Genomic DNA, 19,538 nt, shown 5'->3' on the forward strand with positions numbered 1-19,538 from the left:
ACACACACACACACACACACACACACACACGATGAAAGAAGAGGTATGCAATGGGCTGACCTAAAGATCACCTCCCAGCCCTAACCCTGCTGGGATTTAGATCCTCATCTTTAAATGAGAATTGTAGGATCTATTCCATAGCATAATAAGACCATGAAATAAGATGACATATGTAAAATCACTCAAATGCAATGTCTGCCATATAAAAGGGAATAGGAATCTCCTTTCATCTGAGGCTTATAGCACCTGGCAGAGTACACAAAAACAAGCGCTTCAGAAATTCAGGGAAAGAAAGGGAGGGAAATCAACTCTCCAAAACATTTTAAAACTCAGTGATTCAAATATTTCCATTTGAAATCATTGGGTATTCAGAAAAACACTTTCTAACCAAGGTGCCATGAAGAGTAAGTACTAGGTGCTGGAGATGCAACCATGAAAAAAACAACCTCTGACTTTAAGAAGTTCCCATTCTTCCTGTGTGCTACTTCAGGAAGAAAATCCCAAATGATAAATAGGGCAGATATCCTCCAAAGCTGTGTCCTCAAGTACACACACCTAGGATTATGAATAAGAGACTGAGAATTAATGCCCACGTTAGCCTGGTGGCCTTGTGAGTGTCTACAATCAAGCATCCTCAACCAAGCAGAAATTCTACAATGAACATGTCCACGTGTACTCTAAAGCCAGAAAATGGGTTCAGGAATTCAAACTGGATTCTTCAATAAAGGGGCACACAAGGGGTTCTAAGACATTCTCCTCACATAATCAAAAAGCCCAATTAACCAGAAGAAACCCTTCTCTGAGCACATCATTAATCAGATCCACTGTGTTTACATTACTTACAACTTTAGGGTGCCTGGTTTAAAGCAGATATAATTTCAAAGCAACAAGTATTTCATTGCTTTGGGAAACATTATAAAATACGCTATTTACAAAGAAGGTAACACAAGCAGGCCCAGCGGTGGGATTTTTTTTCTAACACAAAACACATAAAACACACAAAACACACACACACACACACACACACACACACACACACACACAGTGTCTTCGCGTCAGGAACAGTTGGTACTTTTAGTAGTTTCTTACACTTTTAGTAACAACGTTTCCTTTTACGGTAACATGGTTTGTTTTTCTAAAAGAAAGCCACAGATTTATTATGTTCAGCCCAATACTAAATGAGCTGAAGGGAGATTTATAAAGCAAATAAACAAAGATTTACAGTTCCTTTTGCAGAGCAGCTAAAATTATGGAAAAACTCATTGACCTTTCAAGAGAAGAACTTGTTGTGTCAACCAGAAATGAAGTGCACCTAAGAGGTTTCCAATTCAGCCTTTAATTAAAATCCTTTGTCTTTTCCCAGTAAATATGCTGGTGGGGGAAGGGAGGGGCACTAAATCCCATTCACTCTTTTTGAACTGGAACTATCTGTGGCTATTATGAACAATGTGTCCGATCACACACTAAGCATCAATAATGCTGCTAATAATTAGAAAATCAGGGGACTGGCAGGATTAAAAAGTGAAAGGGGATGGAGCAGACAGCAAAGTGGGAGTAGCTGATTTTGCAGGGTAATCTAGGGAGGAAGATGAGGCAGAGGACTCCTGGGTCTTGGCGGAGGAAGAAGGGGAGGAGAGTGGGAAGGCAGACAGGTCTAGGTGGAGTATTCAGGAAGTCCTCCACAGAGAGAAACTGGGAAAGGGATCTAGGAAACAGGCCTGAATCTACAACAGGGGACTTATTCCTCAGCTGCCGTAGCCTAGGATCGTGAGACAAGTGTTCCCAAATGGTTCCCTATCTACGATGTCCAAATTATGCTCCCGGGACCCACTACAAGGAAAAAAAGTAGAAACAGACAACATTAAAACAAAATTCACTACATTTATTAATTTGCTTGGAAACCTGCTCTCCATTTCTGTTCCTTTTTTTATGGATACAAATATATCTGAGATTAGGGCTGTGGGCATACCATCCATTAACAGTGTAACCTTGGGCTAATCAATTACCTTCTTTATGGGGATATGAGAATAATAGTTCTTAGTTTGTACAGTTGGGAGAATGAAAGGAAACACCCCCTACAAAATGCTTAGCACACTGATTGTCACTGAATAGGGGTACTCTCATCATCTGTCCACCCTAAAGCTGAATTAGATCTAGAGAAATGATGTGGTTTGGTACAGAAACAGCCAGAGGAGGTATAAGAAGATACAGGTTTAAGTCCAACATCTGAGCCTCCATTCCCTCCTGCAGAGCAGAGAACTAGGATTCTGCAATCACAGAGACCTCACTGCAATACTTAACTAGCCAGGTAACCTCAGGCAAGCTCCTTGACTTCTCCTAGCCTTGGTGCCTCATCTGTAAAATGAAAATATTTGAATTTTTATTAGGGCATAATATGAAAAAGATGAAATAGCATGTCAAGTACTTAACATAGAAACATATAAAATGTATTCAATAGCAGCAGGTACTCCTTCCGATGGTCCATTCACCCATTTACGCACTCAACAAGGATTTATCCAGCAGCTGCTATGCGCTGAGTGAGGCTCGCTGTTAGGAGCTCCACAATGAAGGAATCAAACAGAAATGCCTGACCTTTTGGAGCCTGGGCTCCATGCTAATAAAAGCATCCTGTGTACTTCAAGCTTTCAGTAAACAATGTGAGTATGTTTTACGAGAGGACAACATGAAAAGAGCCATAAACTTGGATTAAGATTTAATTTAACTGGATTCAATAGCTGGCTGTGGATCCTGGGCATGCCACTTCACCTCTCTGGAGGTTTGTTTCCTGTTCTATAAAATATTCTAAGAATGAGAATCCATATTTTATTGGAGTTCACAGGAGATTGAGGAAATAATATATTTGAAAGCCCTTTATAAACTACAACGTACATACGGCTTAAGGGTCACATCTTCAGAGTCATCACACCCAAACTTTAACAAAGGAGGAAAAACATGATACACTACCCTCTTCTTAATTATTCACAAAAATTAAATTTATAATGCAGAGGTCAGGCAAATTATGAAAGATAAACCGATTTTGTAGAGTTTGCATTAAATTAAGTTCCTTAAATTTTTACAACTCATTATAGTCCTGTTAGAAAATCCTTATATTTGTAAGGTAACTATCCAGAGATTTCTAGGAATTTCACCTATAAATATTATTAGAGCCGATAATACTGTAGTAAACACGCGAAGGACCATTTTCCACAAGGTGCTCCACAAGACACTGGTTTCGTGGCATAGGTTTCACGTGTTATCTGAATGTGGAATCATCTTAACTAAGTGGACAGATACTTAAACACTGCTACGTAAGGACTTTTCAAGACCATCATATGCAATTTTGCTATCTGGTATACAATATGTTCTAAACATATATTTGAATAAGAAATCATTTTTCTATCCCTACTTAGGACAGGTGTGATGAACTTAAGAATGCCACATTAAATACAACTGAAGCATTTAAGTTATCCCTCCAGATTTTCAACAAGAGACGTTCAATACTCAATCACCAATGAGTAACTGGTGAGGATGTATATATCAAATGGCCTGCTTTTGACTCAGTAGATAATTTGGTCAGGCTACTATGTTTCATGGACCTTGTCTATACTAAAATGTATTATAAATTATGTTTGCAAATGAAAAACCCAACTTGAACACTATACGTATATCGGATACATAGATAATAGAGATACACACACATGCTAAGGAAAATCTACTTTTTTTTTTTTAACTTTTATTTTATTATGTTATGTTTGCATCTATACCAGAACTAATCACACACTAAGTGACAGATTTCAGTTCTGTCTTCATGGGAGGTCAAGTTATTACTGGAATGGGCACGAAGGATAGTAATACACTTAGATGTGTCCAAGAACCCTAAAAGTCCTATTTTTTTTTTTTTTATCACCTATGGGAATAACATCAGTGAGAAATGATTCACTATAAATGAACTGCAATTTGTCCAAGTGGATTTGGGGGAAAATCCACTTTTTGAAAATAGATTGAGATACCAAGTATGTAGAAAGTCCTAAAACCACTTACGTTTTAAAAAATTTAAGAATTTCAAACTTCACATTAAGCAGATTCCCTTTAACAACCTACACTCCAGAGCAACAGGAGATATGAAAGCCTCAATGTGAGAGAAAGTGCCCAGTCTCCTTGGAATTCCCAGAAGAGTAGCCCCGGGGAACGGAGAGCTAACTAAAGATTCCCAGGGATCCTGAGAATTGCTATTTATCAAAATTTATCTGCAATTGAGAAAGAATACTCTGTTTACCCTGCCCACTGTAAAATACTGAGCTGGTGGGTCAGAAAAACAAACATTCAGAGAAAATATTGTTTGTAAGAAATTTGCCACAGACTAAAACTGGAAGAAATGGACACCTAGTCAGATGTATCTTGGCAAATAAAAATGTATAACAGGAATCAACTACAGTTATTTTTCCCTGCATCACTGCATAGGATTTTGAATTCCTTTTTGTGTCAGGAGGACTTGAAGTTAAATCCAGGCTGTCATTTACTAGCTGTGTCAACATTAGATTTTTTTATTGACCAAGAAAAGACAGGATTAAAGAAGTATAAAGACCTGCTCCGCACACTACCTGGCCCTGTACAAGGTGCTAGAGATAGAACAGTGAACAGAAGGAGCCACAATCCAAGCCTCTTAAGTGTACATTCTGGTGCTTATAAAGGGAATGCTCGTATCCATTCTTTTCTCCCAACCCTAAACAAATACACTTATTACTTTGTCCAACACAAAACGTGAGCTTGCACAGTGCTACAAGCATTAACAGATAAACTATCATCTATCTGATACATCTAATTTCTTCAACTGGGCTCAGAAAAGTTCCCATTAGAGCTTTGAGAAGCCAGGTGTCAGTATCGAAAGATAAAATTCAACCACAAGAAAATAAAAATCCAGAAATGAATGGGAAGAAGTCCATGAATCTCTACAGCCACTCCTTAGAAACAAGTAGCTAAGACTGGGCTTTAGATACCAAAAGGAGGAGGGGAAGGTTCTTATAAAGATGTGCAAGCCACAACTGGAAGACATTTCCAGGTGGTTTTCTCCACTTGGAAAAGAAACAAGATCTCTCTATGCAATGCTAAATGTCTTAGTGGAAAGAAGCTGTAGAGCACTCAAGTTCATTTACGGAATCCTACCTTGGTTTACTCACTGATTGATTCAGAAAGTATTCCCTGTATTCTTCTTCCTAAGTTCCAAGCCTAGGCTGCATCTTGAGCATACAAAGATGAATCAGACACAGCCCTGACCTTTGGGTAGCTCTTAACCTAGAAAATACGTTTAAAAAGTAAAATCCTGTGTGATGAATACTTTAACAAAGGTTTGAACAAAGTGGTATCAGAACCCAGAGGAGGAAGTCCAGCCATTAGAGTTTGATGTGGTATAAATACAATAGCCAGAGAACTGATTCTAAATTCACTTTTCATGTAATATCCAATCTGCCCCTCACATGCAATCAACCAACCGATCCTCCTGATTTCACCTCCCGCCTTCTTCCCACCTCCACTTCCACCACTCATCTGGCCTCAATTACTGCCACACACTGACCACTGGAATTCCTGCTTTACATTCTGGTGTCCGCTGCAGCCAAAACGATTTTCCAGAGATACCGATCAGATCTTACTGCATCTTTCCTAAACCCTTCAACAACTTCCCCATAGCTGTTAGAGTAGAATCCAAACTTTGTCAAGTCTACAAGGCCCCCCAATTCTGCACTCCCTTCTCTCGATCTCCCACCTGGATTCCAGACAAACTAAACTTTCCCTTGCTCTCTGGCACCTCCAGGCCTTGAGAGAGACTGTTCTGTTCTCAACTGTTGCAATGATCTCCTGCTCATTCCTCCCAGAGTTCTGCAAACGCCATCACATCCCACGGTCTCCCCATCGAGTCTCCATAGCACCCCACACTTCCCCACCACATATTCATCATCCTTCATAGTCACTGTTGGCCCAATCTTTCAAGATCCCTCTGATGGCATCTTTCACCCTAATTCTAGGAATTAGCCCTCTCCTTACTCCCTACTCACTGACCTACATCCTGAGCCATATATCATAAGACTTAATTATGTCTGAGCATTTATTAAAATCCTATTTTGTACTAGATCCTGTCTTAGCCTTTTTTACTCCCTTGAGTTCTTCTATCAATTCTTAAAAGACACTATTAAGTATTAGACACTGATTTTACAAAGGGGAAAGGGAGAGTGATCGATGTTCACAAAATGGTAGAGCCAGAATTTCTAACCCAGGTGCACCAAATATAAGCCAGATCTTTCCACTATATCTCTGCTATTTTCCTCTCATTATTTGAAGTGTACAATTCTGCTTGCCCAGACAAATTTCATCAAGAAACAGAAGCCACAACAGGCACTAGGCCAGTCACAATAGCAAGGAAACAATGAAAGCTTCCTGAGTTGAATTTTTCTCAATCCTATCCAGACATTAAACATCTTGGAGATAACTCAAGGGATATTTTTTTAATAACCAAAAAAGTTTAAATCTACTCAATTTCTATTTCCATTTAAAACTCTACCTAGGACTTGTCCCTGAAAAATGAGCAGGGACTTTTTCTCTTCTTTTTTCTCTTTTTGCTACATAAAAATGCTAAGTACTCTACATAAAATGTATGAATAAGGTCTTTCAAGAAGACACTTAAAACCCTAAAATACTGCACAGTGAGCCAAAAGATGTCTGGGTGATTTCTTAAAGTGGAAGTACGTCATTGGAAAATAACAGAGGGCCACCCTCACAGGCTTGACATCTGGGTACCACCCAGCCCCTCTGACCAATTCTCTGAAGAGCAGAGTAAGAAAGATTCATCCAGGAAAATGCCAGGCATCAGAGCCTTCAGAAGTAAGCCATGGTCAAGAATCCCATATAACACGTCTGCAACGATTTGGGGAAAGGCACCAAGCAAACCCGAACAAACACATCTTGATTATCTCAGTGATGATTTATCTCCTCAGTATCCAGTGCAGCCAAGCTTGAGAACTCGTGAAGATACCAATTATTTCAGCAATGTTGCCTAATCTGGCTCACTGACTCCAGCATCTCCACAATGTTGTCTATGTGGCTATGAGCATGACTTTCCTAACATGCCAATCCCCTGCAATGTCATTCAACCCGAGACTCTCCACTGGCAATTCTATAGCCTGTACTAGTGATTTCTAGTTTTGATCATGCATCCACATAGGTAACGATTTGGGGGCACATACCTTTTATATGAAAATATTTCTTTAATAAGTACAATATATACTAATACATCGTGTACATTATAAAACTTACACCAAAATGAAAATTAGAATAAGATGAAAGTAAAGTTCCAATGTCTTTCCCATATCCCAGTGGATCCAGTTTTCCACCTGTTGTGATGGCTGCATCCCATATGGATGCACACTGGCCTACAGGATAAAACTGAACCTCCTTAGCATGTCTACCATGCTCTTTACCATCTGACAATCAGCCAAATCTCTGTTCTCATCTCCTACCAAATTCCTTACATTCCCGCCATGCTAAGCTTTTCACTTTGTACTTTTATATATGTTAATCCCTCTGCTGGGGATCCCTTCCCTCACACTTCCTCTGAAAACTGGACTCCACTCAAACGCCCCCTCCTCTGGGCAGCCTGTGCAGATTCCCATTGGTAGAATGCATTGCTCTCACTAGTATACAATTCAAATCCCAGAATGGAAAAAATCCTGTTGTATTTTGACTATCTGATTACAAGGTTCCCTTCTCCTTTAAACTATGAGCTCCTTGAGGAAAGGAACTTTGATGTAATCATTTTTGAATTCCCAGAACCCAACACAGGACTCAGCCACAGTAATTTGTTGTGCTTAATTTATGTTTGTGGAAAGAATGAGACAAGATTCTAGGTCTGAGTCTTCTCTATGCCCTTAGTAGGGCCACTCTATACAATGTTCAAGACTTCATACTGCATTAATTCTAGCAGATGCCATTCACCTACAACACTGCAGATAGCCTCACTTCTATAAATTCCACAATGACTAGCAGAGGGTTCAACATAAAACAAGAGCTCAGTATACACACTGGTAAATGTATAGTCAAGATTCTCCAGAGAAAATGAAGCAATACAATGTATATAGATATATAAAGAAGGAATTTATCATAGGTATTGGTTCATACCATTATGGAGGCCAAAAATCTACTATCCGAAAACTGGACAACCAGGAAGGTAGATAGTATAACTCAGTCCAAGTCCAAAGGCCTAAAGACCAGGAAGCTGCTGGTGAAAGTCCCAGAATCTGAAAGCCTGAGAACTAGGAGCTCCAATGTCCCAATGCAGAAAAAGATGGAAGTCCTACCTCAAGAAGACCAAGAAGGAATTTAGCCTTCCTTTGCTTTTTTGTTCCATTAAGATCCTCAATGGATTGAAGGATTCCCGCCCACATTGGTGAAGGCGGATCTCTCCTCAGTTTACTGAATCAAATGTTCATCTCTTCCAGAAACACCCTCACCAACACATACAGGAACAATGTTTTACCAGCAATCTGGGTATCCCTTAGCCTAGTCAAGAGGACATATAGAATTAACCATCACAGTTTGATACATATCCAGTATATGTGTACATGTGTGTGCATCTCAACCCTGAATAGCTAAATACCAATTTCTAGTCCAATTACTACCAATGATGAAAATATTTGTTACTGTGATAATTATATAATATATAATTATAAAATTACAATTACCATAAATAATGTTACAGTAGTGAGTTCTATTGCTTTAGCCTTCACAAAATGCTTTCACATTCAATGTCTCATTTAATCTTCACAACCAAATGGTACTATGTAAAGCCTTGTTTCAAGTCCTATTTGGACCATGAGAAAAAAAAAATCCAGACAGAGAGGAATTGGGTGACTTTCCAAGGTCACCAAACTGGTAAGTGGTAGAGCCAGGATCAATCAAGATCTCCTTATCCTTAGTTCAATATTCTTTCACTACATCACTGCCCTGAGAGTAGTCAAGGAAAAAAAAACAAACAAACAAAAAAAAAAAAAACAGAGGCAGGAAAAATGCTAGAAAGGAGAAATATTTAAGGATAGCTGACGACCAAGGCAAACTCCCAGGCAGGACAATCTGTTCGGTCCCCATGCCTCAGTGCGCTCTCTTCCACATTCACACTGCTTTAATTTTTCACTTTCTTTTGCTATGCTACTTGAAATTTAACAGTTTGGGGATTTTCTTAATTAACAAGCATCCTCTTTAAAGAACACATTTACCTCTGGGAACATTATGTGGATATCAATCTCTTAGAAATGTGTATAAGCTTGTTCCATGAACTGCTTTCCTTCCAGCATAAAACTCAAAATTCTAGCACATGAGAGGCTGTGAATGTTCTATGGAAGGAAGAGGAGATGAGTCACTTTGGCATATAGGGTATATTGGGGACACAACAAATCCAGATGAGGTGATACAATGGAAGCCACAGAGAAGCCTGGAGAAAATACAAACAAGAATGTATAAGAGACATTAACTTAAATCCTACCAAGTTTCCAAGTGAGCAAGTTTTAATACAATCAGTTGAAGCCAGAAGTCCATTTGGATGGGACACAGGCAATAAACAAAAAGTAAAAAGCATAAAATTAGTGGGGGCAGGGGGAGGAATTTTTTCATTTGGTATCTGTGGCAAGAGTAGAAAACTATTCACCAAAAAGATTCTTTGTCCTCCTGGGCACAGAGCTAGGCAACATTTACAAGCCTCTCTTGCAGTTAGATACAGCTAGTGCTAAATTCTGGCCAGTGGAATGTGCCCAGCTGGCCCTATAAAAACCTCCCATTTATTGCCTTCTACTCCCTTTTCTCCTTCCATGTCAACTTTGGAAACCACATATTACACATGGTGGAGCCAAAGAGGACAAGAGCCTGGGTTCCTGAACTGCAAGTTAGAGGAAAGCCACCTGCTAACCAGGAACATCCACTTGAATGTCCATATGAATGGAAATGAAAGCTTCTATTGGGTCAAGCCATTAATTTTTTTTCTGTAAATTTTAAAATTTTATTGAGATATAATTGACATATAACATTGTATTAGTTTCAGTTATACAGCATGATCTGATATTTGTGTACACTGCACAGTGATCACAAGAGGTATAAACATCCATCACTATAGTTACAATTTTTTTTTCTTGTGTGTGTGATGAGGACTTCTAAGACCAGTTCTTTTAGCAACTTTCAAATATGCAATACGGTATAATTAACTACAGGTACCATGTTTTACATTACATCCCCATGACTTCTTTTATAACTGGAAGTTTCTATCTTTTGACCCCCTTCACCCCTTTGCCCCCCAACTCTGGCAACACCAATCTGTGTTTATGAGCTTGGTTTTGTTTTTTAGATTCCACCTATAAACGAGATGATACATCATCTCTGACTTATTTCGCTTGGTGTAATGCCCTCAAGGTCCCTCCATGATGTCACAAATGGCAAGACTTCTTTTTCATGGCTGAACACACATATATATATAATAGAATCATATATAACACACACACATTTTCCTTACCCATTCATCCCATCAGTGGACACTTTTGTTTACATACCTGGGCTATTATAAACAATGCTGCAATGAACAGCGGGGTGCGTTTATCTTTCCAAATTAGTGTTTTCATTTTCTTCCAATACCCAGAAGTGAAATTCCTGGATCATACGATAGTTCTCTTTTTAATTTTTTGAAGAACCTCCATACTGTTTTCCATAGTGGCTACACCAATTTACATTCTCACCAATAGCGCACAAAAGTACCCTTTTTGCCACATCCTCACCAACACTTGCCACCAGTTGTCTTTTTGAGACCAGCCCTTCTATGGGGCATGAGGGGATAGCTCATCATGGTTTTGATTTGCATTTCCATGATGATTAGTGATGTTAAACATCCCTGCTGGCACATGGAGGTCTTCTTTGAAAAAACATCTATTCAGATCCTCTGCTCATTTTTTAATTGGATTGTTTGGTTTTTTGCTATCAAGGAATCAAAATTATTTTAAAAACTGATTCTCTTGTCACAGAGTCTTCCTTACATGGACTCAAGCAGGCAGCATTTCAAGGTTACAGAAACTGGGTGTTAGCAAAAGGAACAGACTTTGCACTTTCAAAAGCAGCCCTTAAGCAACACTAAGACAATAAATCGGATTCAAGAAAGGAAGCAGTGTCAGATGTGGAAAGGCAAGAATCAGCTGGAGATTTCCATTCATGCATAAGTTAAAAAAATACTTTTCTGTGTCTTCAGCATACTATGCACTTTTCCAGGCTCTAGAGATACAGTGAATAAGATAAAATTGCTGCCATCACACAGCTTATATTCTAAGGAAAAAAGATCACCAAACTTTAAGAGGGAAAACAGCACAATTTTAGAGAGTGCTATGAAGAAAATGTTACAGAGAGTAGCTAAGGGGTAGCAGAGCTCATTTAGTGAGAGTGGTTAGGAAAGACCATTCTAAAGTGGTGACATTTGAGCTACGACTTGAATGACGACTAGAAAGCAGATTTGCAAAGATGTGGGTGAAGGGTAGCCCAGGCTAAGAACTATTTTATTGCACAAGCCTATCTGAGGAGCACAAAGAACTATGGTTTGATGGGAGAGTGGGCAGAGGAAAGAGTGGTAGGAGTTGAAGACAGGGTAATAGGCAGGTTCCAGCTCACACACAGCCTTACGTAGGACCTAACTGGGATATTATTCTAAGAGGAGTGGGAGTGATTAGACCATTTTATTTTATTTTATTTGAGACAGAGAGAGCACAAGCAGGGGAAGCAGCAGGTAGAGGGAGAGCGAGAAGCAGGCTTCCTGCCGAGCATGGAGCCTGATGGGGGACTTAATCCCAGGACCCTGAGATCACGACCTGAGCTGAAGGCAGACGCTTAACCGACCGAGCCACCCAGGTGCTCCCATTAGACCATTTTAAACAAAAGGGTGGCATAATAGGACTTACATTTTAAAAAGCCCAATCTGATCAATGTTTGGAGAATGGATTCCAGCAGGCAAGACACCACTGCAATCACTAGCCAAGAGATAAAGGAGGCTTGGTCTGCAGTCCTAGCAAGACCTGAGTCAACTTGGAATTCATTTTGGAGGGATCACCAACAAGATTTCCTAACATAGCAGATATTGGGGGTGAGGGGAAGCATGGGATTGAGGATTCTACAATTTGTGAATGGAAGTATCATTAACTGAGATTGGGAGACAAGTGAATAGTCCTCTCTTCTCAGGACCCTAAACTCAGGAGGGCTCTGATGTACAACAGTTCAGCTACATGATGAGTTAACTAGGCTACTGTAATGCTAGCCTGGAAACCTAATCAACACTTGCAACACTTTTATCACAAAGCAGTAACTAAAAATTCCCAACAGTACCTTACAAATGATCTTTTGAAACATGGTTTAAAGACACACAACAATGCTCCTTTAACCTTCAGTCCTGACCATTGCCCCATTTGGTTCATCGGGGGCTCCTTCCTGAGCCCAGAGCTTAACAATTAACCCAGTGGTTTGACCCAAATGCAATTACCGGGATTTGGATTTGGGCTTTTTCTTTTCTAGTAATTCCAAGAAGATAGTTCAGGGGAATGGGAGGGTTGTTAAGAAGAGGCAAGAGTTCGAGTGGGTGGAGAGCAGAAACAGACGCTTTTGCAACATAGCCTTGGGAATGAAGCAGCAGAGGCAAAGTCAGGAGCTGGAAGAAGGTTCACCTCTATCTGCTGCCAGGAAGGAGGGGACATGTGGATTAGTATGAGCAAAGCAAAAGCTGGGGAGCACACTCTTGGAAAGATGGGACATGGGGCATGAGGTTGACACATAACTGGGGACCAGAAGATCTCTCCATTAGTCATGCAGGTAACATGGGAGGGAAGAAGAAAAAAAAAAAAAAAAAAAGAAAAGGATACCCCAGGGTATTCTTATTTCATGCATTCTGACTCCCTGGAAATAAATGGGAGCTGGAGCTTAGAGTTAAGATTCTATTAGCATGAAGAATCAAGAGAGGCTTTTGATCCCTGTGCTGTCCAATGCAGGACTTCAGGAGACCGAAGATTTAAGTATAAATTGGGCTACATGTATCATGAGGCTCATGCATTTTATTTAAAAAAAAAAAAAAAAATCAAAACAAGAGTTACCTGATTGATTAATCCTTGGATAGTTAGAAGTATAATTAAGCAAATAGCTCTTTTCCTATGCATTCTCTTAGTCAGGAGCTTACAGGATCTTGTTTCTATGGAATTGCCTACATACTAGCCTCTGCATCCAATAAATAGCTACCCCTCTTAGCTATTCTGAAACCACTTTCTGGTTGAATTCTGACTTTTCTGCCACTTTCCCACCCTCTTAACACTCAAAGGGTCAGGCCCTTTGTCACATCCAGTTATTCAAAAGAAGTTATCAATCTCTTTGCTAACAGCTGCTATGTTTCAGACATTTCAGTAGTTTTGTTACATGAAATTAAATTCATACCAATACAGGTTATTTTGTTCCACAACATTTCCTTGAATACAGCTCCACTCATGTTTTTACAAATAAAGAAAAACTTTATCATTATAAATTACACTTGGTACCTCCACTGCCAACAATATGGTCTTGGCAGAACTGATAAAACCTGATCCTCCCACCTAAGGACTCTCCCCAAAAGATTTCATGATGGAAGCCCACTTTTGAGACATACTGGTCTCAGGAGTACACATTCTTCAACTTCCAAGAAAGATCATCGTAAGGGTTAATGATAGAAGTTAATGATGACAATAATGGTAACTATTGTGATCCATTAAATGTTTAGTGAATACCAGACAATTTGCCAAGTCTTTGACATGCTTTGTTTCATTATCATCATAATTGGGAAATCCAATTTCCCATGTTGCAATTGGCCATAACGAAGTATCAATTTACAACTTGTGGTCTGCAAAAAGTCTATCGCATGGCAGCAGGGCCAGAGCAGACTATTAATGATCCACTCAAATGGCACTTTTTCTAATAATCTTCAATGCTTGGTCTATTAAAAAAAAAAAAAAAATGCTTTCAGTCAGGAACAATGAGCTAGAGGTATCTTTCCGAATCCACAAAATTTGTATCAACTGATTCAGGAAGGGATATGGTAGGCTTTGGCTAAGTTACACAAAGGTAATCGCACCCTCAGATAATTGCACCCTCCAGCATTTCCGTGATTTAGACAATTACTTCTCATGCATGCCACACATCCATCACCTGTCAGTTGTCCCACTGCTGCATGCCATCTTCATTCTGGAACCCCAGCTAAAGGAGAAGCCCTGCTCTGGAATATTGCCAATTTTGTGTTGCAGAGAAAAGAGAATGAGGTGGACCCCTAGAACAGGTCTTAGAGATTCTACCCTGAAATACAGGTAACGTCCACCCACATTTCATTGAATCAAGGAGGCAGCAAATATTTTGAACAAAAATACAACACTGGAACAGGACGGGGGATGGAGAGGGTAGGGAGTAGAAAGGAGTTGAGTATTATCTTGACTTCATTTCTCTGAGTATTAGTGTCTGGCACTTGTAAAATGAAGTTGATGTGGCCAATGCTGCCACTTCCCTCACAGATTTACTCTAAGTCTCCAAGAGTACAATATACAGAAGAAGAGTTTAAAAAATCCAGAACAGTCTGTAAGTAAAAATTATTATCACTTAATGCTAACTGTAGTACTTCCCATGCTTGGCAGATTGCATGATGTCTATGACACCATACTGTTCTTTTCTTCTTCTAAATAACTTTTAATTACAGCAAGAAAGAATTTATGAGACTATTTATGCAGACTCTAAATTCAAGAAGATCATGAGTAGACCCCCAATTGCTATACTTTCCTCAGACACTGCCTCTAATTTAAGCCAACGTATCGAGAACTATTTAAGACCAACGCATTGAAAATGCCATTGCAGAGATAAAAAGCCTCAGCAGACCAGATTCATAAAACACCAAAATCCAACTAAAACTCCTTTCAAAATGGGGAATGTTGGTGCTGAGTTGGACGAGGCAAAATGAAACGATCTCCTGTGAATTATATCATAGCTGACAAAAGGTCTTATTATCTTCTAATGATTGACTAAGAGTTCCGATATCTTCTCTATGACGGTTTCTCTGGCAATCTCTGCAGAGCAGGAGTCTTTAATGCACCGTATCTCTGCTACTACCCTAGGAAGTTAAGAAAATTGAAAGCCTTTTGTGCTTCTTTTTCCACTGAGAGCCTGAATAGGCTTTTCAAGATAGCCTGGACAATGCGTGTAATATTTTGTTTTAATTTGCAAGGCAGTCTCATTCGTTGTGGTTTGTATAATATAGGTCATTTTCACTCCATTTATACTCAGAGTAAAAAATAACTTGCCTGAAGCAGTTCATAAGTATCTACTTCTCTCTACACTATGGTAAGACAATGTACTCAGCCTGAGAGTCCCTGGTACCCAGGTGGGCACTTGGTGATCTCTAATCTTGTCTATGAGACCATCCCAGAGCATAATTCTGACATCAGAGCTGGGGCAATGACCATAAACTGCATTTAACCATCAAAGAATGGGGTAAACATAGCTTTTTGCGCACCTAAAACCACTCCCCCTTCCCACTGCCACAATCCTGAGTAGTTCAAGTAAAGGACAAAGATCATTTGGTCTCAGGGAAGGCAAACCCCTACTCCAGCTCCAAGAATTGAACACAACCCAAACCAGTTACAGTCATCTCATTCCCCTTTCCCAAAAAATTGGTCTAGAGGTGAAGAGGATGGCACTCGGGGCTGTAAAATATGAGAGCAGAAACCTACTGCATGGTGACAGGGGCAGGAGGTTACAGGGAACCTTCCAGGAAGAGCTGCCTTTAAACACACAAACAACTTCACACAGAGAAGGTCTTCAACCCATTCCCCTTCCTTCCTTGCTTGCTTGTGACACTGGTGTTAGGACACCATGCCTAGGGCTATGGCAGTCATCAGCCACCATAGGAAAATAAGCCCCAAGTCCAATGTGCTAAAGATGACAGAATAAGAGGAGAGATGGGCATTTTTCTCTAAAAGAGGATATTCATTCCCTGTGCCTCCCACTAGATGGCCAGTATTTAACCCCTGCTTTACTCCTGAGTTCTATTCTTATACCACACATGGGCTCTAACATTTGGTCATTTCTTCTTGCTGCTCTCCTCCTCTCCATGCGCAAGCCTGCTGGAACTTGCAGAAAGTCTCACAATAAGAGAGAAACGACTGAAGCTTGAGCACATCACCATTACCCAAGATGGCATCGCAATGCACACTGGCCCAAGACCAGGGACATACACTAGGCTAAAAAGAAGTATATCCCAGAAACAGTGATTTGGACCTAAAACCACTCAATATTATCAATAAGGCCTTACACACAAAGGGAAGACTTAACTATCACAAATAGCTTCTCATGGAGTTGATTCTGTTTAAAAAAAAAAAAAAAATGGCATTGACGAGGAGTGAAACAGAGTCCCAAACACCTTGCACACCAGCAATTTTCTCCCAGATTCGGCTAGGTCTCAACAGCTAAAGGGAGTCAAGAATGGGGGGTGTACTTGTTCTGCCAGGAGGTGAGCCAGGAATGAAATTGTTTTGAGGTTCCTTCTCTCATTTTTTAATTGTTCGTAATCTATCCCCAGAAGGAATAGTGAGTAAATATTTTAGACCATTACCTGGCTTGCAGGATTTTTCCATGGTAAATGAAGAGGACAATGTTCATATTTTAAAGTTTTGAAATTATATTTTCTAACAAAAAAAATAAGAAACAGCCTAAGATATAAAAAACAGATATTAATGTGAGGTACTGAAATTAATAGCATTCTGGGGCACCAGGTGGCTCCGTCAGTTAAGCATCTGACTTGTTTTTTTTTTTTAAGATTTTATTTATTTATTTGACAGAGAAAGACGCAGCAAGAGAGGGACACAAGCAGGGGGAGCGGGAGAGGGAGAAGCAGGCTTCCCGCTGAGCAGGGAGCCTGATGCGGGGCTCGATCCCAGGAGGCTGGGATCATGACCTGAGCCAAAGGCAGATGCTTAATGACTGAGCCACCCAGGCACCCCTCATCTGACTCTTGATTTCAGCTAAGGTCATAATCTCAGGGTTGTGGGATCGTACCCCTCATTGGGCTCTGTGCTCAGGGGGTAGTCTGCTTGAGATTCTCTCTCCCTCCGCCCCTCCCCCTGTTCACACACACATGCTAAGATAAATAAATCTTAAATTAATAGTGTTCTTCCTCAAAATTGACAAATGAGTAACAGAATATTGAAGGATAGATGAAAAATGGTTCATAAGCAAAAGGGCAACTTCATCCTCCCAACTGGTGTGTTTCTTTAATCAAGTTCAAATCTACAAAAGTAAGCAAAAGGGGGGGGGGGGAAGATGTAAAGGAGAAAGAGAAAAGACCTACTAGTTATACTGTATTGTTAATGAGAAACAAAGAAGTAGTGAAGAAAGTCTTTTTAGGAGAAATCAAAACCACAGGCCACGCAAGTACAGAGCACCAGTGATGATTAGACACATTTTCTTAACAACTCAAGAGGTCTTTAGTCAAAGCCAAAAAAAAAAAAAAAAATAGGCAAGGATCAATGATACAAAACAGGACAGAAAAAAATTTACCATTATCATCATGAATTGTCTTTACCTTGAGAATACCTGAGCCGCTGGAGAACCAAACCAATTGGAAGAGTGTGATCAAGGTTTTACAGCGTTCATCCCATTCCAGACATCTACTTGTCGGAGTAAGAGAGCATCAAGGGTCAATACATTGTGAAGATGATAGGAATGACTGGGTCCAACCAGTACACAGAAATAGCTTCCCCATCACTTTGCCTATTAGAACTTCTCTAAACTGAGGAGAGCTCCAGTGAGCACCTGACAATGGATGGGCTCAGATGCTAGGACACTACACAGGAGCAGGCACGGGTAAGGCTCACCAGCAGCCAGGAGGAGCACTGAGCTCGGAAAGAGGCCTTCATGTAAGACACAGGAGCTGTTCTGCTCCCTAGAGTGGAAATGGGAGCACTGATGCTTGAAGCCACTAACCCCTGTAATGGCACCCATCCAAGTGCCAAAGTTATGAGTCCATCTGTCACTGTGACTTTTAGTAGTTTGTGAATTAGCAACTCATGAATCAGTCATTAAGAAAGCCAATTGAAAAAAAAAAAAAAAAATTCTGACCTTGGCAGGTGAAGAAAAAGGCAGTTAGATATAAGCTAGGATTGAAGCATCATTCAAAAAGAGGATCCACCATGTAGCATTTAGCTGAAATCAGGAAAGAATAATCTACTGAAGACAACAGAAAATTAGGTCTTTATGGTTTTGCTAGGGATCGTTAACTACAGTGAAAGCAGAACTTGGGATCTGATAAAGCCCTACTGTTTTTGTGGCTTTGCTGTGTTTCGGAACAACCTCCAAAGGTCTTGCTTTCACATGCTACTGAGAAGCCTGGAGACATGAGGAGAACAGCGCACCCTAGACAGTTGATGTAATTTCTTGTAGGCTCCCAGAAGACCAGAGCCAAGTGATGGCTTTCAACCTTCAACCATGTCTACCAGGAATACACTTCTCACAAATGACTATTAAATAGCTTACTTACCTTCACAGTAAGCAGAATCTCCCTGGACAGAAATGTAACCATTCTTGCACTCACAGGTAGCTTTTGTATTCCAATTTTTACACTCTGAGTTTTCACCACATTTAGGGCCTTCTGCACAGAAGTTATGACCTAGAAGAAGTGAATAAAATTTCACATAAGAGAAAAAAGGCTTGCAAATCATAAAGCATGAATTATCTTCAGTCTATCAGCACCATGCATGAACACATAACTTGGCAATGTGCAAGGGTGGGCTAGGAAGGGAATGGGAGAGGAGGAATGGGAAACTCTGGACTGTCGAGTGCTTGAGATGTTTTTCCTTAATGCTCAAAGCAGGTTCCATCCTGAAGGCTTTGATCCATGCTGACCCTGAATCCCCTTCCCACCACTTTCTGACATAACCAGTCTTTTTATAATTGCCTTACCACAAAATCTATGATTCATAGAAAATGTGTAAAATGAATCTATGTGAATATATAAAACTAATACGACCAGAATATCATCAGTACTCCTTAATGATACTTCCTCAAAGAGTCCCCCCTCCCAGCCATCAAAAATAACTATCCTGAATTTTGTGTTAATCACTCCCTTGCATGTTTTCACAGTTTTGCCAGATATAGGTACTTATTTCTAAAGAGATCATTCAATTTTTGCCTGTTTTGAACTTCCCATGAAAGAAATCCTATTTTACATATTCTCTATGGTGTTGTTTTTCTCTTCATCCCTGATAATGTCTGTAGCTATAGTTCACTCATCAATGCCGTATAATATTCTGTAGCATGAATATTCCACCATCTGTCCGTTATGCTACAGATGGGCACTGAGGCGACCTGCAGGTTTGAATCACAATGCTGCAAGAAACATCCTTGAATAGGTTTACCAGGGCATCCTTTTTAAACCACGTTTTTAACATTTATTGTCCCAACTTTCTTTCTGAATCTCAGACATT

The 19,538-nt window shown here is 40.0% G+C and overlaps 1 protein-coding gene across 3 annotated transcripts in view; it reads right to left on the reverse strand.

The window, feature by feature from the left end:
* NELL1 (neural EGFL like 1) overlaps nt 1-19,538 on the reverse strand; it is a 792,671-nt gene that overhangs the window by 564,523 nt on the left and 208,610 nt on the right. For all 3 annotated transcript variants that reach the window (XM_078058301.1, XM_078058300.1, XM_078058302.1), the window contains exon 12: nt 18,593-18,721. In XM_078058301.1, the coding sequence (XP_077914427.1) occupies nt 18,593-18,721 (129 nt within the window). The remainder of the gene's footprint in view (nt 1-18,592; nt 18,722-19,538) is intronic.

Source organism: Halichoerus grypus, chromosome 11, assembly GCF_964656455.1.
Source record: "Halichoerus grypus chromosome 11, mHalGry1.hap1.1, whole genome shotgun sequence".
NCBI lineage: Eukaryota > Metazoa > Chordata > Mammalia > Carnivora > Phocidae > Halichoerus > Halichoerus grypus.